This window comes from Anarhichas minor, unplaced genomic scaffold (genome assembly GCF_050575085.1).
Source record: "Anarhichas minor isolate MPS153535 unplaced genomic scaffold, ASM5057508v1 ptg000027l, whole genome shotgun sequence".
Classification (NCBI taxonomy): domain Eukaryota; kingdom Metazoa; phylum Chordata; class Actinopteri; order Perciformes; family Anarhichadidae; genus Anarhichas; species Anarhichas minor.
In genome coordinates, this window is record NW_027466473.1 from 8,315,901 (window position 1) to 8,339,916 (window position 24,016).

The 24,016-nt window shown below is 44.5% G+C and overlaps 1 protein-coding gene across 10 annotated transcripts in view; it reads right to left on the reverse strand.

Moving 5' to 3' along the window:
• The window catches only part of msi2b (musashi RNA-binding protein 2b), a 220,634-nt gene that overhangs the window by 52,081 nt on the left and 144,537 nt on the right, over window positions 1-24,016 (reverse strand). For all 10 annotated transcript variants that reach the window (XM_076101369.1, XM_076101370.1, XM_076101367.1 and 7 more), the window contains exon 8: window positions 8,839-8,921. In XM_076101369.1, the coding sequence (XP_075957484.1) occupies window positions 8,839-8,921 (83 nt within the window). The remainder of the gene's footprint in view (window positions 1-8,838; window positions 8,922-24,016) is intronic.

Genomic DNA, 24,016 nt, shown 5'->3' on the forward strand with positions numbered 1-24,016 from the left:
GGCATCAGCCTGTCCATCTGTTTGTCTGTTTGCCTCCTGGCTCTCGGCGGCTTCTCCCTACTGCCTCCACTTAAGCAGGGCTTTCTCGGCTGCAGCGATTCACATGTCATCCTGGGCCTGCTGCACAAGACAGGCAACCGGCGCCGTGTGCACCCCGAACCAAGGTGCAGCCCCCTGCATCCATACAAATAGGCTCGCAACTCTTTGACAGCTCGGCAGGCGCACATATGACTATCCGTGCACAAACTCATTCCCACATGCACACGAGCTGCCGAGCTGAAATGAAACTTCACGTCCGCGAGAAAGTTTCCGCGCTAAATGGTTTGTAATAACAAACTGTGGCGGAGACACAGAGCTAGAGATGTGAAGAGGGAACACTAATGCAAAAGGGCTTCCATCACAGAGGGAAAGTTGCTGCGTAGCTGTGATTTGTTGCTGTTAGCAGCCCTTTCATTTGAAGCAGACCGACTAAAGTACACAGTTCCCTCAGCCACTTTGTAGCTGTCACAGCTCCTCTGCTCTCCGTGCTCGCCTGGAATGGTTTGACATTGTGCTGAAGAGAGCACAGGCGCTCTTATCGTCACCGAATGACCCCCCGGCATGGATGTTAGCAACTGGGTGGGACAAACGGGGCCCGTTAGAAAGTCTCAGTACGCTGCTGAGATTCACATAGCCGGGCGACAAATACGGTCTAGTTCAGAGACCGTGTCTGCTCCGGCGGCCCCCCAGCAGCCCCAGCCACATCCAGCTAGTTGGACGCTTCAGGTAGCCTGCTGGGAGTGAGACGGACCCGGGCGTGAGTCATGTCTACATGCTCTCAGATGCGGATCTTTGATATTCAGGGTGAGGGCTCCTTGTCATGGATTTTCGAAGAAAAAAACAACCAGGAGCCAGGATCTGTGGTCGTGCGAGTGTGTGGGTGTTCACCTGCTTCAAGAGAGGAAGGGAGGAGCTTTCAAGAGTGAACCAAGTCAAAGAGAGGAGAACAGAGAGGACGGCGAGACAACTGACTACGACGCACTGCGAAGACTCGGCAGTAGCGAACGCAGGGATTCAAATTTTACCAATGCGGAAAGTTTCACAGACCGAACCTTTCGCCACGTGAACAGTGGGGGAACATTAAATGTGCAAGCTATCATTCTAACTGCGAGTGAACTGTGGCTTGTGTAACTTGTCAAGGACTCCGGATGCTATGATGGCAGCACAGTATTGTGTTGTGAAAAGTCGGTGAATGGAGGCCTTTGAGCTCCATTGTGCCTCGTAGAGAAAAAGGGGAACCCCTTTAACCTGCCTCGCCTTCACTGGCTTAGAAGTTGCATCTGAGAGCCTCATACATACACACACACACACACACACACACACACACACACACACACACACACACAGAATGCAAGACAGCTGACTGTTAAGAGTGAATTCCTGCATCACAGGGTTGACAAGGTATGGTTACCTCAACCTGCGAGCTCTCGACATAAATCGAGATCTTTTCTCCGACTCCGCTGCATTGACATACTGCAGTTGATGGCTTATCTTTGAGATTTGTGTCACCCAGTAAGCCAAGATGAAGTCAGAGGAGGGAGGAAAGCCAAACAGTGGAGTGTATACACTCACCAAATACTGTTGGCGATTACCACAACTGGGAACTCTTTACTGTGTGAGTTTGAGCGATTGGGGCTGTCATTCAGACTCCATCACACCTGCAGCCCAGTTTCCTGTAATCCAAACCAACGACAGGAAATGACCCCAAAACGATGCGTGCAATACGGAGACAGATGTTGACATGCTGTGCAGGAGCCCGTGGATAACAACCGATGATCATACTCACCACGTTGAATTGTTGTTTAAGTCTTCCAACTAGAATGACGCCACTTAAGAGTTTGGTCGCAAGGCTTCAAGACGTATCAATTGTGTTCATTTGTTAGTGCGTTGCACGGTGTCGTGTAAACACCGTTGAATGGGGAAACGCATATAAAAGATCGCGCTGGAGCTAATTTGCAGCGCCCTGTCCTTGGGCAAACGTTTAAATTCAGAGAGACAAAAAAGCAATATGATGAATCAGTGATAAATTTCATTCCAGCTCCAATCGTGGAAACTCAAATATTTCAGTGTCACTGCAGAATGTTTCATTTTGTTCTGCCGCCGTCTTGTTCTGGTTATGAAATCGGTTGTTATTCTTTCAAAAATAACTCTATCTGCCAATAACCAAGCTTGATATTGAAATGATGAGGTGCACGTACTCTATGCACACAAAGACACTCGCCCACTTGATGAGTGTAGTATGTCATACAGCCCATTGATGAAGAATAGAACAAACAACTGCGTTTGTTTTAATGCGCAAACCCCACGATGGAGAGCAGAGAGACACTTCACCTTTTCAATACATCTCCTATATTAACCTTGTCGGTGTAACAGGAAGGTGTGGGTGGGATGGACTGGCGATGGCTGTCCTTCAGGGACGAGTGTTGTGGGTGTGGTGTGTGTGAGTGTGTGTGTGTGTGCGCGTCCGTAGAGGGGGAGGTGTTACGGCTACTATTAGCTTCACTAGTGAATGGATTCCATCAGTAGACTGGCAGACTGAAGAAAGCAAACCGTGTGATTCATTTACTCCAGCGCCACTCCCAGATGAACAGTCAAAACACACAGACTGCATAGTTAGGAAATGTCACGGCGCTGAATGCACAATATCAGGCACGGTGGTGTGGGATTAATCACGTAAAGAAAAGGCTTCTCGCAAGTGGTTGATTTCAAAAGGACAGAATGACTGATAGCAGAGTTAAAACTATGTTTTTTAAAAACACACGTCCTTTAGCTATTCCTTACGAGAAGGAATATATGCCGATGGCATATGCTGGCGTGCATGCTTGACAGGGTTATGCTAAAGGATTCCTATTTTTTGCTGCAAGAGTCATGTATGGTGCCAAAAGGTCCTTTTAACTATTAAGAGCAATTATTTTACTAAGGAATTGAGAGAACCCCTAAGATAACTGTTTTTACCATGTAAAGTGCCTTTGAGTATGTTTTAAAGCGCTATACAAATAAAATGTATTATTATTATTATTATTATTATTATTATTATTATTATTATTATAAGAGAAGGGATGAGGTTGACCCTGTTAGCTATGGATGACATCATGTTTCCTGGACAAACATACTCATCACGTCTACGATAATTGGTTGGTAGGCGCCATGTTAAACATTTTCGTGCCCAAAACAAAGTAAAATAATTATATGGTATTCATACTTTTCTACTTATGGCTCCAATTTTACCTAAAAATCCAGCAATGGCTCAAAACCAGTTTGATTTGTTTGATTCAATTGGAGTTGTAGCAGACTTTACATACCGTTTTTTATATTTTTTGGGTTTGGTTAATAATTCTGACAAACGACTGAGATATTTCAATTGCATCAGCAATCTAAATAAAATGATGTGCAATCCATGTCTCGTGTCCGCAGCTGATTGTGAGCAGATCTTAATGACTTAGGACTCCTCTGCATTACTTCTACAGTCTCTGAGACTTGGGACCTACTTTTGAAGTTAAAATACTTATTCTTATTATTCTCAGGTCAAAAAGTTGGGACTTCTAAAGATCTAACAACTGGCAGCTACTTTTAGCCTTAAGCATGTTTTGTGAATATCGCTCCAGAACCTTTGTTCTCCATTAAAGGTCCGACAACAAATATTTCAAGCCTCCAAGGGGACAATATCAGATAAAAAAAACAGAGATAGATTTTGGGTGGAGAGTCACTTTAATGCCTCAGTGAAGCAGTCAAAACAAAAGCTGTGATGTCAAGTATGTTATAAAGAGGGCATTTGCTGCAGACCTTCCATTTTGAAACGCTTGCATTCATGGTTCATAAAAGAATGGGGATGTATAATAACGGTGAGAAGTTTTGGATAAAGCAAAATGATGCCTTCAGTGGCCAGCTATCTCACAGCAGTCATTTTGCCTGATGATATCTCTGCATTGGTTATGTAAACGCTAAGGAATACGAGGTCATTTTAAGGACCAGGTGCTCCCTGTGGTGCCAAAACTGTTCCACTAACATGTTTCTATATAACAATATAACGATGAGATTGTCCCCAAACACACTGAGAGACACAAAGCGATGCCATGACCATCAGGCTTCCATCACCTCCTCATCAGCAGATCTGAACATCGTGTATCTTTTATGGGATGTCCTGGAGTGCAGAGTGAGCAGTGGATTTTCCAGCTCCTTCATCCCTCAAAGCTTTCCTTCTTCAATGAAGGGTAAACATCCAATTACTTACAGTCCAGAACCTGTTCGGCAGCAGCACTCCATGAGGGACTGAAACACCTCCGAAGGGTGGTCCTTCTTCCTTATTAGGCACTTGATGTTCAAACACTGTTCAAGATTTAACTTTAAAAAAAAGACATTTTCAAAGACACTTTCAAGGCCCAGAGACTTCAGTTTCTCTCCTTTGAAATAGTGATAGCTAGTTTATGCTATTGCTACAACCAAGTGTGTCCAGGGGTGATTTACACAAAGTAAGACCTAAGCGGAGGCCACACAGACACACGCTTCACGGCCTCCAGCAGTAAACTTTAACAGCCGGCCCCTCACAAACTCAGAAGTTCGGTCTAAAAACAAGCAATTAAGTTTGGTTAGCTGATCACATATCATCAACCTTTATCACAGCCACAAAATGATTCAATTGTGTTAGAATGTAAGTGCAGCGCTTCTAGAAAAATGTACAATTTAAATCTGAAAAACACTGCAAGTCAGTGTCTCTCATAAACATCAAATTGGGTCTTTTACAGCATTATGTTGTGACCTATGAAAGGAATTTCATTTCCTACGGATTTCTACGTTAGCCTGCGGGTATCGGTATCATCTTAAAAGAAACCTATACGAGTTGAGTCCTAAAAATACTCGATGATGTACTTTACATACAGAGTATGTACTCTGTATTAGGGAGTAAAGTTAAGAGAAGTTCAAAGGAAAACAATGCTTTCATCCTGCTCCCCCGACGGGAGAAAAGATGCAGTATATGGTGCGGTCGTAAGAGAAATGCTGCGTCCGTAATAATGTACGGGTTACGAGATGCTATCTTTCCCTCACGATTCTGCTTACATCAATACAATGAGCCGAGTACATCTGTATCCATATATTAAAGGCTGATGTATGCGCCCCTACCCGTACTAGTATTTTCCTCAGCGACTGGCAGAGTCGGAGCTTATTCTGCTCCTCAGCGCAGTAATTGGTCGGTCACGTCAGGAAGACAGTGAGAAATTGACGACTAACAGAGAATTCCTCCCTCCTGTTGTGATCATTCGCCACTGTTGGAATATTAAAAATGACACATTAAAGAACATTACCTTGAAGCACCTGACTAAAAACCAATGTGAGTCCATTTTAATGGCACGCTGCTCGCTCATCAGAGCCAATACTTGATAGGTATTATTATGAATTAGCTGCGCATGCATAACGGCGGGGCGGGGAGTGATAGAGGGACTCCTGTCTCTGGAAATGGAATTCACAACCTTCCCTTCGCTGTATTAAGGCGCTGTCCTACTACAGTATGAGAAAGACATTCATATGTGTGGCAACCAGAGGGTGTGATAAACTGTTAGCCATCTTATGCTTATTGATTTTTTTACTCCAGAATATTTACTGGTTTTAATAGGAGTAGGTACTGCTGTGGTTAAAGAACGGTACATTCATGTGAAGGGCAGCACAATCCATACTTTTATCACATCCAGCATTTGCTAAAGCATGGCGGTCTTTAAGCCCCTTGGGGCTAACTTTTGTGATTTGTGACATTGGGGGGGGACATACATAAAAATGTACTTGACGGGTGTGCAGAGGGGAGAGCAATGCAGGAGCCTGTGCAGCTGGCCGGGGCAGGTTGAGAGCTTCTTGCTAAGCAGCGCCCCGTTTTTAATTATACATGAGGCCGAACTCACGGTGACAGAGAGGAAGTGCTCCTGAGAGTGAGGCCTCGGTGGCACACATGGAACACAGGGTGATTGACCAAGTCACTAAAAAAGGTCCAGTCCCCCCAACATCTGAGCGAGGCACTGACCCACTACACTGCCGGAGCCCTTGAGAGACGGGGCAAAGGAGAAGGTGGGGGTGCCCTGTACATCCACCGCCCTCCCAAGTGGGGTGGAATTTCTGTCCGCATCAATTATTCAAGAGCCATCTCAGATAACAGTCGCGGGGAGGATGGATGAGGTCTATTTCTGTATGGTACTTCATAAGGATGAAGACAGGAGACATTTTTTATTTTGTGTGCCGGTGCTCCAGACACCGGATAACCAGTACTCTCCTCTCTGCAACGGAGGTAAAAACCTGACGTGTCTTTGAAAAATGCTTTTAACACACTCCCCGCTCTTTCCCTCTTTCCAACATGTCAGCGATTGCAGAGGAGGGACACACATATTTCCTGCATCCTATAGGGAAGCTAATGTACAGTAGGTGTTGCCAAGTGGGTATTCTTACAAAAGGTGACAAAAGCCATGTAAAACTGTCCCTCGCTCTGTCCTTACACTGTGCCCCTCTCAATACTTAAGGGACTCCTGGATGAGTCACAAGTGTCATTTTCTTCAACTGGCGGTCGATGTTTTCTGTGTCCTGGCACACCGTGAAGTACGTGTCACAATGCACAACAGCGTGTCACGTTGCAGCTGCAAGTGCAAGAGATTTGAAGCTTTCCAGCCAAAAAAAGGGGGTCACTTCAGTAGCAAGGGTTGACTAAATATTGATAACAATATTAGTAACCGTCATGACTGTGACACATCGGCGAGTCAGACGCATATATACACGGACTGTTAGATGATGCATCAGAGACAGCTTTCATATTGCTGGCATGTACAAGAGCAGAGGATGAAAGAAAAACATAAATAACCTGCACTTTTTCTACCAATGTCTGTCTACAAAATGTCCCTTTTATAATGATCATTGCAGCTGCACGATGCACTCTGTTCAAAGAAAGAGAATGAATGGAAGGCAACTGGTGGGATTTGGTAAATGTGCAGGTTTGGAAGCATGCATTCCCAGGAAAAGCATACATGCTTGATATTTTCCTACATGCAGTTCATCAACGCTATACTATACATGCTCCAATAATGCCCTCTCCAGTGTGAGTTTGGTGGGTTTGTGGTGGAATGGAAAAGCCAAAGATCCCCTGAGCTATTAAAGCTATTAAAGTTTGTGCCGCAGTAACATTATTTGTGACATACGAAGGTTCCACCCTGAGCAGATTCGAGACATCGTGGATTTGTTGATTACTGACCGAAAAATGTTGCGCAGCTGCGTTATTATATCTTTCCTTTAGAATATTATTTTTATTCCTGATCAACACCTTGTGTAATTAATGCTCTGCTGCGAAAATAGCCAATGTTTAAAGAATTTTAAAAAAAGAAGCATTTTGTGAATAAATAATGATTATTACATTATTGAACATTAACTCGGGCCAACTATTTGTTAAGCAGATTTGCATTCCCAATTAAGCCCAGTGTTTACAATCCAATCTAATTAGATCTATCTAATTAGAAGCTCTTATAAATAGGCTGTGGGTTGGACTTAAATGAGGCTCATTTTTCTGCACGGTTAAAGTCGGAGAGGGACAGCTTTGATGTAAAAACTTACTCCGGTGGTTAGCTATCAGATTTGTTGGTAGCGAACGTCTTTATTACAGTTATTCTTGTACCATTAATTGTCCAGAAATAGGTCTTAAATAGTTTTTGAAATCAAAAGTTGGCAGCATTGGCAGCATCTGTTTTGCTTTGTGTGCATAAATCGAGGCTCTGGCGTGTGCATTCATGCTTGGCGTGGATGCCTGGTATCTGTGTGTTCACAGAGTGCCATGCCTACATGTCAAAGGATCTCAGACGTCTGATCGTGACAGAATGTCCTCCGCACGCCTACGGTTATTTCTGTCACACTCTCGGCTCGTTGCGGTTGCCGTCCCGAGCACCGACTGTGATTCAGCGCAGGGACACGGAGGGATGTATACTGGGGTCATATGTCACCTGGGCTGGTCCCTGGTGAACATGGTTCTACTACGCTGGTCCTGTCAGTCCGATAGCCAGTCAGTCAGTTTTTAGGGAAAAGGCTGTGTGTGTGGGGGGGGGGGGGGAGAGAGACAGAGAGAGAGAGAGAGAGAGAGAGAGAGTGTGGAGGCCCCGACTGAAACGGCAGTAAGACAAGTATTCCCTCCAGTCAATCACTATCCACAGAACCGCTCAAATGATGCAGGTTCTCTCGAGAGGCCTGCGGGGTGGAGCTGGGTGAAGGGGGAACTAATGTCACACTCGCTACGCTGAATTCGGTTCCTGTCAATTATCATAAGAGACACGATGGCTTAGAAGGCTGCTGCTGAACTCTGTAGAGTGCTCAGAGACGCCATTATTACTGGTGTAAATAAAACAAGCGGCACTGGGACTCCGTGGGAGGTGTTAAGCCCTGACTAATGAACTCTGCCTCTGCCAGTAGCTTCCCTGTTGCATCCCTGGACATCTCCACCTGTGTGTGTGTGTGTGTGTGTGTGTGTGTGTGTGTGTGTGGTAGGGGATTCAGAAAGAGAGGGACAGGCTCCACTCTCCCGTCCCTCAGCCTGACAGGCAGAACTCAGCCACACAATTTCACGGTTTGTGGGCAGTACACACCATTGCTTTCCCATCCCTGAGACCCACAGAGTGTGAGTGTGTGTGTGTATAAGTGTGTGTTAGCCTGTGCATATAAACAAGAACAGACACACACACACACACACCTCCTCCGCTATTAATACCAGGGAAAAGAAGAAATCAAATATTAATCCTTCAACACTCACCTGGAATTGAAAAAAAAAGAAAAGAAAATGAGTGGACTTACCATTTTGTTATTGATTTCATGAAAATGAATTTCACAGACTTTCTCTACGACATCCTCACTCTCAAAAGTTATGAAGCCAAATCCTACGCGGAGAGAGAAACAGAGAAGGGGGGGGGGGAGACAAAGAGGGAGAGAATGGGGTTAGTGGAGAGCCTTAACAGAACTTCTGCAACTAAAAAGAAAAATGCACCGCAAGAATAAATATTATCACGAGCCAGATCCAGAAACTATGCGGGGACATCTGTGGAGATTGGCTTGGGCATGGAGGAGAACAAGTGAACACGACAGACATTGTCCTCTTTAAATCAGGAATATGATGAAATCTGCCACATTATTAAGGGCACTCGAGGACCTCTTGTACAAAGAGAAGATGGAAAAACTGCACAAAGCTCATTTAATGAGATTCAGGGAGCTAGGGCCCAGCATCAGAATTTCATTAAATGCATTTTGTGTCCTTTTTATTGAAATCTCACCGTATAACAAGCCCTCGTTTTCATGTTAATGCGCGCCTTAGAAAGAACGCGTCGTTGACAGTGGGGTTTTCATGCCATATTTATAGGATAAAAGCTTAACCCCTCTTTTAGCACAAAGACAGAGAGGCAACGATGGTTTCAGACTTTTGAACACAAGTGGATTGCAATGCTCTCCTCTGTGTTGTGATGGTGACGCACAAAGCAATCTAGCGTCTGTATAGCCGGGGTTGAAAAGGGAAACTGATATTCTATTACTTTTTGCAAAAGAAGGAAACGGCACCAAAAAAAAAAAAGAGAGAGACAGTTAGTGAATAAAGCTGCAAGTGGCACTGAAAGGAGATGAGTTTCTTTTGAAAGTGGCAAACACCCCACGATGAAATAAAATCACCCCGGATCGGGCTTAAACCGCCGTCACCGCAGACAGCATCCGATCCGACTGACACACACACTCCACGGACCGCACCGTCAATTTATCACACAATACAAAATAGTCACCTGCTGAATGTGCCGCTGATACACTCCAGACAACATTTCAGAAATCACCTGATGACCGAGCCGGCGGCGGCGGCGAATATTTGCCTGTTGTTACGAGTCGAGACAAATCCGTGTGTTCATTCTATTCACGGGGCACATTTCAAGGTTAAAGACTCCGGGGAGAGCCTGCACACGTTCACACACCATCCACTCTGTGTGCTAGTAGGGCACGCACACACATTCTGATTGTACCGTCTACAACCAACATCGTCCATCGATCTGCCAATTATTTCCTCATTTAATCCATCAATTGTTTGTGTAACGTCATTTTGATCATGTTTAAAATGTCAAGATGTAGTGAAACATTGCCGTCACAGTTCCCCAGAGGTCGTCTTCAAATGCCCCAATTGTCCAACCGACAACCCCGAAACCCAACAGTGTTCACTGGTGTGAAACAGAGAAACAGAGAAACTATGAGGCAAGCTGAAAACCAAAGAAATCCAATTAAACGATCACTCATCTTTCAAAACGGTTTCTTTTGAATGTCCTGTTGATTAACTAAATGATTCATCTCCTCATCATTGCAGCTCTAGCTGACACTCAGGTAGTTGTCCTGTAATCTCTCTGGCTGTATTATACCATTGCTGGCTATGTTGGAGTACTTTATGGCAGTATTGGATTCCTAGGATTTCTGAATCAATGTGAGTAAATACCTTATTCCTCAAGTATTTCATTGGCTGGATAAGCCGATTCCCATTGGGATAGTTTATACCAAACTGATCATATCGTACCGACATCACAATATTAAATCACACGTATCACATTAACGGTACCTTATATTTCACCTATATTACCCACCCCTACTGTATGCATGCTGTTCGGTAAATATCTTGATGTTCACACCCAAGCAGAAAGCGTCTGTACTACGATACATTAGTGTCCTGAGTAGCTCATCCCATAAACTCGTCAGATCAGCCAGAAAAACACGGCTGTCTTTGTTAGGAGCTGCTGCCTACCAGCCGGCCCATCGCAAACCACCGGCATCCAGAGTTTTGTCATAAAGTCTTTATCTCTCGCTGGCATTTTTCATTTTCTGCTCCTCCTCCAGCTCCTCCTCCACGAGGAACAAAAGATCCTCCCGAAGCCCGGCTCCCGCTACTGACACGAGCTAGAACATATCACAGCAGCCCTGTCAAAAGAAGGGCTGGAAAACCTAATGTGTGAGCTGATTAAACATGGACAACATCGAATCTAATGAGATCTTATGAGACAGAATATCAATTTCCACTGAGACGTCTCAACACTGAGCTGCAGCTGGAGGGGTGGGGGGGGGCTGCACCCTCTTCTCACGCTCACCCCACCTTCATGCCAGCACGAGGAGCACTTTTGACAACCAACAAATCAACCGCCAGGAGTAATTTGTCACGGAGGAGTGTAGGTAGAGGGAGTGGAGTCTACTACAGGGGGTGGGGGGCGGGGGGGGGGGGATGAGGAGGGGTGGAAGAGAAAAAGGTGAGGTGAAATGAGAGGAGGGTTGGGGGGTTGAAAGACAGAAAAAGTGACAAGGAGAGGGGTTAACACACATGGCCCCTGTCGCCACACTCCTTCCTGCCGCCACAGGCAGCTCCTCCATCAACTGACAGAACATTTTCCCCTGCACCATTATATCCACCGGGGTCAGGGCCGAGCCACACCACCGCGGCTGCCACCAGCAGGGCCCCTCCACCCATGACTGGATCTGTTTAAATGGACAAAAAGACATTTTTGCTGTAGTGGGGGACTACTTTTGCAACGTGTCCTGTAGACGAACGCAAAAAAGAAACAAAACATCCCTATTTTTTTTTTCTTTCTCTCATTGGCTCAGCACACGCCTTCTTGGTCGGTGCCCCCCCCCCCTGTGACCGTCTGAACTTCTGCCCCCCCCGCCCATTACGGCGCAGTCCTTTGCGCTACTATCCTATTTTACAGACCGTACAGACAATTACAGGCCACGGGAACAGCGGCAACAGAAACATTCCTCACTCCCCGTCCTCCTCCTGCGGGGGGTGTCGCGTCTCGGCCCCCCTCTCTTCAAACACATGGCAGGAGGCTGACCTCGGCGACGCTATTAAAGACTGTCAGTGGCGAGAGACATGAGGAGAGAGGTGTCAATGAAGAACCTTCCCACACGCACACGCAGCTTGAACAATACTGTGAATGGAAACACATGGATTTATTTTTGGGGGGCAGGCAGGCGGATAATAGGTGTTGTGTGGCTGCTGGCTGAGGCCTCTTGGCCGCACTTGCTCACACTTATTAGCCAGAACTGAGCTCGGCCCTCATCTCATCGCTACGCACAATCGGCAGGGAGCCTACTTTCACGGCCCTTTACCACCTTCATCATACCCGCTCTTTATTTCACACTCATTCCAGGTTTCTCCGCTTCTGTTGCTCAAATGCATTTACCCCCCCCCCCCCCCCCCCCCCCATTCCTCCCTTCGCTCCCACCCCGCACCCCTCCCAACCTGGGAAAAAGCTGATTCTGCCAGAAGCAGATAATGGAGGAGCTTGCAAATTGATGCAGCAAAGTTGACTTTGACTTGAAAAGTGGCGTTGCAGCTTTAAATTAAGTTTGAAACTTAACAGGATTCTCTAATGTGTTCACCCCCCCCCCGATGTAAAGTGGGTTTAAATGCTCCTCTTACGTTTTTACTTTCGATGCCTGATGTGACTTCCATCTGCACGGCACAGATATTTTCAAAAATATGACAGTAAATAACAAAAAAATAAATAAAAAATCATCCTCATTTAGCCTTTTAAAGAGTTTTATTATCGGTAGTGGTGTCAGTTATTGTTGGAGAGATCTGGTAAGCCTGTGTGAGCATGCACACGAGGCAGAGTTAAGAGGCAATACATTTACAACTGCTGCAGGAAGCAGGCATCCCCCGACTCCCTAATGACTGCAGCTAAATATACCGCAATAAGTACATGAGAGTGGATGTAAAGCACACATGTAGTATCAGTGCAGACCTGGAGCTGATTACCTGCACCTCTTATAGCTTGATGTTAAGCATGGACTGAATATAAAAAGTGTAGAGGCTTTCCTCGCTGACACCGATTGGACCTCACTGTCCTGGTACATGTGACATATTACACACGTATACCTGCAAGCACACGCACGCACACGCACACACACACACACACACACACACACACACACACACACACACACACACACACACACACATTCTACAGCCCCATCAATTCAGTAAATTAACACAAGCTATGACACGAACTGCCTCATATATTCAAGCATACAACAATGGCTACTGTAATGCATTATTTGAGTTGATGCAGCCTCTTTAATAGCCAAAACCCATCACCGGGTATATCTAACGCTCTGACAATAGGCCTTTCTGTAGCTCCCGATTAAAACTGCTTCCAATGAGAGCAGCCTGCCGCTGAATACTGGCCCCGTCAACGCAGTAAGGAAGTGGGGCAACCTGGAGGAAGTGTCAGACGTGTCCTCTGGGTCGCAGCAGGAAAGGAATGAACCCCCCAGCGTGCGCACCCGATGGGTATTGCACATGCATAAACACACGCTTATGCACACACACACACACACACACACACGTGTACTGTACATGTACGCTTGGCTACTAGGTCATCGGTGCAACCCACCTGCAGCAACAACTGCTCCTCCTATATCCCCCCCCCCCCCCCCCCCCCCCCTCTCTTCTGAACTGGTTATCCTGCCTTAATTATGCATGGTCCAACCTTCATCCGTCCAATCAGGAGTGAGTCCACAGAGAGCTCCTGCACCGCCTGACTGCCTGTGTGCCCCAGCCTCCGAAGCCCCATCTCCTTGTAATGCAGAGCAGCAGACAGAGGCAGTCCGGACACCCACGGCACAGTTAGAGGCCTTTGATCAGTATTTCCGTCTGCTATTACTAGAGACCCGGAGCCCCGGGCGTTAATCCCCTGTTTAATACAGTTAACGGCATGAACTCTCCAACAGCACAGGGCGCTCAGAGTAGAGGAAAGAGAATAAGAGGAAGAGCAAATTTGTAAAAAGTAAATAAATAAATAAATGCTCGCCTCCTGAAATGAACTGTGCTTGAAAACACAGGCGATTATCTGGCGCGTTAGAAATGCATTTGTCAAACAAACTTCACTGACGTATCAGTATTGATATACTAATGCGGATACGTATTCAGAAAGTTGAGAGTTAGAAAGTCTTTGAAATTTCATTCAAATTCAGTTTGTGAAAAATGTTGCAACGACGAGGTCTAGGTAGGTAATTTCATATCTCGTAATTCAATAAATAAATAGTCAATAGGAAATAACCACAAGGTCTTGCATACTCCTGTGTGAATTAGATACTTGACAAATGAAAAGTTCTCAGTATTTTCTCACTTAATTAGGAATCTAAGTGCAAAATAATCAGATTTTCTGAGAAATCTGAGTGAGTATGTGCTCGTCATTGAAAGACGATGAATAATCATATTGAATTATCGCCCAGCCCTTCTGATAATCAACACGCTGAAGGAGGAGGATGTGATAAATGTTATCAGAAAGTACAAGTAAATAAAACAGATTGAAGACAAGGAAAGAAGGAGTCTTAACAGAGCTGTCAGCTGAGGTCTGTACTCCTGAGAGAGGGAGCGTTGTCCTCCTTATTGGACTTATAATAAAATAGGTGTTTACGTTTGTCATTGAATAGACAAAAAAAAAAGAATGCATGTTTTGTTTTTTATTGGTTAACATAGAGACAAACACACAGAGAGAGGGGACAGAAAGACGGAGAGACGAACAAATAAATGTGACTGCTTTGACACGAGTGCGAGTGCGTGGGGGGGGGGGGAAGTGAAGATGGACGATGCGAAATGAATCACTGAAGTGTACAGTACAGTGAGCCATGAGCCAAGACAACGTTCGGAAAGATAAGACCTGTCGTGTTGTTGCTTTAGCTGCACGATCACAATCAATATATTCTGGGTTCGTTTTTTTTTCCCTTGACGCATTTGTCCTCCTTGTAACGCATTGTGTTTCGGGGATATGCTCGGCTAGAGCAGGCGAGCCGTGGATAGGTAGCATTTATGCGGTAAGGGGGGGGGGGGGGAGACTAACTAACTATCTCGTCAATGACCCGCTTGTTTGTTTCTTCATCAGATCAGAGCCGAAATCAAAAGACACACAGATACTGAACATCCTATGGCTAAATTAGAAGCATTAAAACACTCCACTACCAGGTTTTCAAGCATGATCAATCCACAAAGTTCAGACACACTCAGGGGATCACTTAAAAGACGTGTTTGTTAAAAGAGACCGGAAAACTACAAAAAGCCTTTGCATGTGAATCCAGGTAAGTAACAATACAAAGCATGGATTAAGGCCATATTGAATAATGTTAATGAACGCTGCCTTGAGCATTTGATTTACTCCGTGATAAGTGTCTGAGTCATCTGCTGAAGCCCCGTTAGCCTTAATATTAATCAAATGAGTCATCAAAGCTCGCTAGCTGTGTCTCAACACTGTAATAATGCGGTGTTACAGCCAGAGTGCTCGACAGACAAAAAGAGCACTTTCTAATGTACTTTATTTGGGACAATAAAACACTTTGTGTAGGTGGACGAATGCAACGGCCCCCTCGGGACGTCACCAACGCTAATCTGTCTGTGGACTTGTCAACCCTCAATTTGACCACAACATTAAAAAGGTGATGATTATGTGTAGGCGGCAAGCATCAGGTGGTAGAAGAGCTGGCTAAGAATCTGGCCACGATTACCAAAATATTGTGTTTTTAGTTTGTTCAGCAGCAGCTCGGAGGCTTTTTAAAAGGTGTTCGCTTGGACAACAGTTGAGAGGACATCTCATTACAGGCGATCAGAAACGTCACGGAGGAGCTTTTAATTACAGGATGAAATGAAGTGTCAGGCCAGAGAACAATGAGACAGATATCAGCGTGTTGTTTCCTTCACTCTTGGCCTTCATCATTCTATGCACCATAACCCCCAGTGGGTTTGCACTTATCAGTTCACAACTGACTTCTGGTCAATCAATTAAATATCTGAATTCATCGTGATTTCTGCAAACCTGAGACAGAACGTAGGACGTCCAACACTGAAAAACAGGCAATGGAACAGAAAGAATAGTTGATGGAATTATTAGCAGCGACCCGATGTGAACGGTCGACTATGTGGTGGTGTGTGGTGTGTGGAAAATCTGTAATTAAACAAAGGACCATTCCATTCTGGCTAAATGTTTGATTTTACGTAGAATAGCTTGGTTTCCCCCAATAATTCATGATATATAGCCAATGTCATGTACTTTCAATCAATCTCCTTAATGACCATGTAGACTATGTCGCACTATCCAAATTTGCGGGACCTTCAGAGCAGCGTCTTGGTGATAGCCTCAGATAGGCTAAATAACAACAGTAGGCCCATATTTCAAAACCAAAGAACACATTCCTAAATCAGAGCACTCGCATAAGAGCGTAGGGGTCTCTCTCTCTCTCTATCTCCCCCGCTCTGTTTCAGTACAAAGGACAGCGCCTCACCTACTCACAATAAACCATGTCAATCCAGGAGCAAACAAACTTGATTAGACGATCAGTTGACAATAGGCAAGACGTGACAAATGAGATTCGACTACGTAAATTCTTAAAGCCTTTAACCACCGGGGGAGTTGTGTTTTTATGTGCAATTCAAAAAAAACAAAAAAATTCAAACTGTTTTTTGCCATGAGTACTTTTACATAGAATGCGAATAATACTAAAAGGCAAAGTCTTCTTTTTTGGGAGCAATTTCCTGAGCTTCTGCACTGCGAGCAAAGGTATCAACCCCAATTACGTTGTGCGAAAGGAACATATTCAATACGTATACTAGAACAACACAGACGCTCCCTGTGTCCAAAGCCAAGACGGCAAAATGTTGTACTCCTTTCAACCTCGACATGGGCAGCGCGTACCGGATCCACTCCTTCCTTCCTTACCTTTCACAATAAAAGCCCTAGACACATAAAGTACACTGTGTAACAGTTTACCAGAGGGAAGTCAAATTCACTCGCTTTTTGCAAAAAGGAAAATCACTAAAATCAAGCCCATTTTTATTAAATGTTCAACATACCATATTGCCTGCTTCCTCTGCATTTTCTGCAGAGCAACCGGGCTCAGCGTGCATGCTGAGGGAACTAGTTTGTCTGTGCCTCTATGTAGGTCAGCTTTCAGAGTTGGCCATCAATTTCTACTGTCCTACTTTAGGAGACACCCGGTCTCCATACAAACACACACACACACAAACAGTACGCGGGACTACTGTGACCTGGACTCGTACCATGATGTCATTGATTTGATTTATGCTCTAATTACAGACGTGTATTCAAACGTTCAGCAATAATTGTCAAACACTATCACTAGCTATAACTTCAGCGCGTGTCGGTCCACACACACCTGGGCTGTCAATGCGGCACATGCCCAGTTTTAGCCGGGCCAGAGGTAAAAGAGGCAAACTGTGTCGACAGCGACACAAAAGGTGCTCTTGTGAAATGAATCCAGCTCTCTCCACCTCTTTATTGCACTTTGAAACACCCTCTTACTCAAGAAAGACCCTCATTAGTGCCAAACAATATAGCCATAAGTGTGAATTTCGCTCCTTCTATATGATCACAAGGCTGCTCTAGCAACAACTGAATGGAAGCAATTATCCGTGGAGAAGGTGACTAACTACCCCCTCTACTCCCCGACAGCAGTCTAAAAGCGGTACGCCATTAAGAGCTAAAAAAAAAAAGGGGGCACTTGATGAAGAATTCAAAGCAATGTAAGAGAGAAAAGGAGAAGTATCTTTTGATCAATATAAAGAATATAGTTTGGATTATTTTGAGGTATAGATAACCCGAGGACGGACCCGCCTCCTTTAAAAAAAGATGCCAGTGTCTCTTTGCAATCAGTATCATTATAAATCATTCTAAAGTATCAGTATAGCATCGCAAAATTGCTACATTGCAAGTAGAAATACCCCAAAAACCAAAAGTATGTAAGTAGAAGTAAAATGCGCTGTAGTATCAAACAGTTATTCCAAAGAATTATGGCCTGTTTCATGAGTATTATATTGTCATTTATGTGCAAGCAAAGTTGTAATGTTGTAGCTGGTCCAGATGAAGCTAAACTTGTCTAATGACCAAAGACAAGTCCCAGCAGACAACATATGGAAGAGCGACTGGCAGCAGTAACACTGACACACTAACACATATACCGGGACGTTAGTGGAGCTCCGGACCCCGACTAGCCGAGGGCTGAGTGATACGGAGATCATTTAAAATATCACAGTATTTTGGGGGGTTTAGGGTTGAGTGGTGCCTTCACAATATATATTCACTAATTAGATCTTTCATAAATAGTCATCGGTAATGATTAAGTGGGTAGAGGCAAAAATAACAGAACAGCTGAACAGAAAATAACATCTTTTTACATTATTGCAGCCTTTTCTTTTTGCCATATTACGATATCCAAAATCTAAAAGAACATCTAGTCTCACCTCACTGTATTGTTATAACATCGTTATATTGCCCAGCCCTAGCTTAGCCACTACATAAAAATATAAAAAAACATGTATTTGATTCAATCTAGAAAATGCTGGCCGTATATGTACGCGTATGGAGTTCCAGTATAATTTAATATTTCCTGATCTGGAGAAGCCCGTTTAGACATTCCTCGCCATTTGAAGAGCCTTTTGTCGTTGCACCTCTGTGATTGCTCAAGCTGTTAAAGTAGCGTCACTCGCTGGGAGGTTCATGATTAATCACAATATATTCAGTTTCATATTCCACTTCACCAAGTGATAGCACATTCATGAACATAATGGACTTGGATGGATCCTCGTTATCCTTCAACACGTGGCCTGAACTGAGACGAGAGCTCCGTGTGGGTTTTCACGCCTGTGAAAACATCTGCATTGAATTCCGTGCAGCCCAACAACGTCAAACATTTGGTCCCTGATATGTGCAATCTGGGAGGTTGGGCTCTAGAAACACATGTTGGTAATGTAGAGCTCAACACCGACACTCGACAGCAAAAACACAGTATTCTTGCAGTCTGTGGCAATTAGGTCATGAGAATACTTGGTCGGGTTCCCAATAAAATCGGTCCATTTGGGAAAGGAAAAGCTGCTCTCTTGTGTTCTCTCTTTCTCTCTGTGTGACTTCCTTCCTCTCTCTCTCTCTCTATATTTGTAATATCGCACTAAAAACCTTCTCTTGGCGCTCAGTGTGTGGATAATGATTGGGTTAGCTGCACCCAGTGGATCCAGCCTACAACATTAGACCGGCATCGTCATCCAGTAACATCCAGGAGCAGCACAGATGTTGCTGTTTCCATGGAATTGCTGCACTGACACACCAATTACATAAAAAAACCCTGTAAAGTAGACTGTACTTCAGCTGGCTTTGCAGTATTTTCTATTTTTGGCAGCACTTTCTATGATGCCCATGTCCAGAATGCATTATGAACATACATATGTTTTACCATTTGCTTATAGCACTGTACAAAGTAAAGTGAAACATATTGTTAAATCTACAAGAACAACACATGTAATATAATCAATTTTTACTTTACTTAAAGCAAAAGTAGAGTAATTTAAAATCTAATAATAATGGATTATAAAAGAGATTATAATCCATTAATAACATATTTTTATTGTTGTATTACAACTAACTCATTGAGTTACCATCAATGAAGTATTATGACACCTGACCTTATTAGTCATCATAAAATACTATCTTATGTGTTATGATTATTGTTCTACAGCATTATAGATATGAATGAATGAGTGGGCGTAATGGAAAGCGTCAGCTCTGTTTTAATTTGCATTCATTGTGTTAATGATTAATCAACATGGTTTTCAAATCGTCGGTAATTCAAAATAACCCTCCTCTCATCTTTGTTTAATTTCTCATCGTGGCATCACTGAAATGCAGTTTGACAGTGTTGTAAAGAAACAAACACTGTGAACCTAGCCTAATCAATGAAGGGACCTCTGTCCGTGATAAGATGATGGAAAAATTAACGCTCTCTCTCCTCTGGAGTCATCCAATTCCATTGGCTGATATCCGTAGAACAAGCACACATCCCCACACACACACACACACACACACACACACATCACACACAAATAGAGACCATGGCCACGCAAAGAAAACACACAGCACAGAGCCACTGTGCTTTAGCAACAGTTATCCCTCCATCTCTTCATGATGCCAGTGTACTTGCCTCAAGACATGTAGCATTTGTGGGCTAAGACAGCGGCACATCTCTTATGTTGAACGCACGCAGCGCGAGTAGCTACAGCTGGAAGAGGCCGTGAGGCAAATACAAGCGGGGTTAGGTAAACGCCGCTGCGGGTAAGACAACAAGCCAGCGAGACCAGCGGATTGAATATGAGTTACAAAAAGATGGTGCAAAACCAACCCGAACATAATTGCTCGGCACTGATAGAATTTCTTCAGTACAAACGGAGTACGGGTGTAATGAGATCCAAAGGTTTGAACCACGAGGGGATTCTTTATTCAAGAATGTCAGACTCCTTTGTGCCGAGCAATAGGCCGAGCTTAATAGATGTCTCCATTTCTATCACGTACAGTCACGACCAATGCAGGGAGGAATGTGGTGCGAGCCCATTCCAAAAAAAAAAAAAAGGGCTTTGAGGCGGCGTGATGAATTTCTTTGGAGGTGTGAAGCAACGTGGGGACTTGGAATGAATGAAACAGATATGCACCTTTTGTGTTTGTCTGACCTATTGATATAGATATCAATTTCATTAAACTTAATTAGCATTTCTCATTCCTGACGAGAGCGGGGAACCAGAAGGGGGAATAATAAGTGGCGAGCGGAGGCAGAGGAATGGAAGAGCAGATCGCTCACAAGTTTCGTACATGAGGAACAGTGTCTTTTCTCCTTTTTGGACTGAATAGAAAACCTGGCAGGAAGTTGCTGGATGCCAACACCTCCCACCAGAGCCTCTACAGGGGAATTCACTCAGGGACTAAAAGCATTTACTCAAAATAATCCTCCGCAAACAACGAGGATTTAAAGCACTGAATTACGTGCAAAAGGGGGGGGGAGGGGAGGGGTTGCAAAGTAAAATTGATTCCGGCGAACTGGGCCTCTCATCGCCTGTATGGCCAGATTGTTATTAGTATTTAAGCACGGGGTATATTTAAAGGCGTGACACAGTAGCAGTTCATCTAAAATGAAGAACACTGATGATGCCACTTTGCGGAGGCCCATTACCATTTAGTAGAGATTGCTTTCACTGAGTGAGCCAAATGCTTAGAGGCGGAACTGCCACTTGTGTTTACTTTACAGATGCTTTTATGGTCTTATGGCGAAGAAGAGGACTGTTCCCACAGAAAGCCTTTCCCCCATTCGCCACATGTGCACACACACACACACACACACACACACACACACACAAGAGCTCAGATCATGACATCATGGACTCATCAAACGATGCGAGATGATGTCACCCTGATGCTATTGACCCTTGTAATCAAGGCAGGCTTCGCTTGCTTCACGAGCACCCTTCTTTCGTCAAGCGTCTCTCTCTCTCTCCCCCCTCTCTCTCTCCTCTCTCTCTCTCTCTCTCTCTCGTAGTTCAGTTGCAGACAGAATCTGTTCACAACATCCAGGCTCGGTTTAATTGCTTACTTGCACTATAATTGGGTATATAATCAAACGATAAACTGAACACGGCGTGGCGTCTTCATAACTTCAGAGTATCCTTTCATCGCTGCCTTTGGGCAGTGATTTGCACGGATGAGAAAGCTCCCCGGACGACCGTAACCGTCGCTTGTTTACGTCTTCGCTGGAGCCCGTTCGACTCATTGATTTGTGACTCTGTCTTTTTACGTTGGCTGTTCCAGAGGAGCACCTGAGGAAGGGTAAAGAAAGGTCACAATCTCCTATTAGCATAGGCGCAGAGAGGCCACTCTTAAAGGAGTCATGGCTAATCTACTGTCTCTTCAAGCTGCCGGGGGGGGGGGGGGGGGGGGGGGCGCCCGTGGAGATGTTCAACATGCAGATGAGACACCTGAACCACCCAGACTGCAGCGTCTTTCGCTTCAGCTCCGCTTGCTGCACACAGCGCACTCTAACCACGGCTGCTTCTTGGCTTGGCTTCTGTCATTTAAGCAGCCGCCCATACGAGCCCGGTACTCCTCAATGATTTCATCATTGTTGTGTTCAGACGAGCGGAGAGAGAACATGCAAAAATACACATTAAGGGGGTTTATGTGACTTCTTAGTCTTTCTCCTAAATTCACAAAAAGTTACCATCAGATAATGCCTCATTTGAATGTGTGAACATAACTCAGAGAACTTGTAAGACAGAAATTAACTCTCTTAATGTAAGTATATGTAAGTAAAATTATGCTGTCCTGCAAAATGTATGGAATTTTACAATACACATCTTTAAAGGCCGCTTTCTCAAAACATTTCATTTTTCTCATCCTCTGAGGCAAAAATGTAGCACTTACTCACATACACCAAACCGCCCTGGTTCAGTCCCATCTACATGGTGAGGGTTGTTATTGCGGGGCTCGTTCATATATCATTCATAGCCTGATTTATAGAACATTTCTTTCATAAAAACAAGGCCAAAATGGATTTATTTCATGGCTGTTGACAGTCTGATTTATGGAGTGATGAAAATAGATATTCCCTCTCTAAAAAAAAACAACCGTTGACTCTTATATGTCAATAAATTGAAACATTGAAACAAGAATTTTGATCCTGCTGTAAGTGTTCAGATTCCTGACCTGGAAATGTTTGCAAATTAGAACATATTTGGCAAGTTATCCCCTCATTTTTATATTTGAACACAACATGTCTGTAAAATTGATGCTGTGCACAACAGTACACATGTGCTGGGTGATTTCAGACAAACGGAACATCTGCAAACATGAAACCACGATAAAAATGCCGCAGAATGTTTTTCGCCATAGGTGTGGTGCGCGATTATCAACAGTATTTCCATCCTCGCTCACTTCAGCCCTTGGTCAACCGCACACATGTTAAGCCACACTCTGGCTCCACTTACGGGACTGAAAAGACTTTGCATCTCTGTTTAGTTTCCCTCTTCTCCCCCCTCTCTGAAATTTCCTTTTAACTCAGCCTCTTTGCAGAAGGGGGAGCTCATTTCAATCTCAAAGCTGACATCTGTGGCAGCAATGCAATGCTCTAAATGAGTGGATTTAATCCTGTGCAACAACGCTAGAGCACAGGAAGTGTTCACGCGAGAAGCAGGGAGCGAGCTCGACAAGAAAGATGAGGAGAAAGAGTGGGAGCCCGACAAAAAAAAGAAGGATTTTGTGACCTCCACTCATATCTTTCCATCTGCAGCGAAGCAACTGATAGGCCATCCAGGAGTAAAGAGGACAGACGAGGTAAAGGACGGAGGAGAAGATTTACCAGATAGGAGTTAGACATGTTTATTCATGCAGCGAAACAGATGAGGTATTGGAGAGGGCTTCAAAGCAGAGGATGGCTCCACATCCTGCATGGCCTTCTGCTCTGGCTGGGCTTTCTGTATTTGGCCTTTGAGTGAGGGGCTGATCAATCCCCCAGCATGTTGCCAGGCTGTGGACCCCCCCCCATTACCAAGAGGCTGCTCTTTTGAACAAACCCTGCCAGGGGTCACTTTCCCTGCGCTTCATCATCTTAAAAGGTCAGACCCAACAAATGGCATGGAAGACCGTAAAACCCAGAGCTGACCACCGAGCGTGTCTGCAGTCGGGGCAGCTTGCAAACTGGGCTTCACATCGCCAGAGCCGACTGGACAATCGGTCTTTTCCATCCAATAGTCGCGCACATTTCAGACACATTTACAGGCTGCTAATTAAATGATGGTCGTGTCTCGTCTGTGCGGACAAATTAAGGCCAAAGAAACACAACAAAACTAGTACTAATGCCTATCATAGTAGCCCAAAAATACTGACTACACTCACCGACTCGTTTCCATTGGATTGGCTTTGCCTTTCTTTTCAAGCTACCGCTGAAGAAATCCAACACTTTCCTGCCGCTGCTTCACAGTAAAAGCCTTATAAGCAAACATCAGCAATAACACAGCAATAGGAGGAAATTGGACAACAGAGAGGCTTCTTTCTAAAACTTTGTGAAATGCATACGGGGATATAAATAAAGCGTGCCCCCTCTAGTAATAGCACGGGCTCTGGTTGATCAAAATCAACTATTTCTA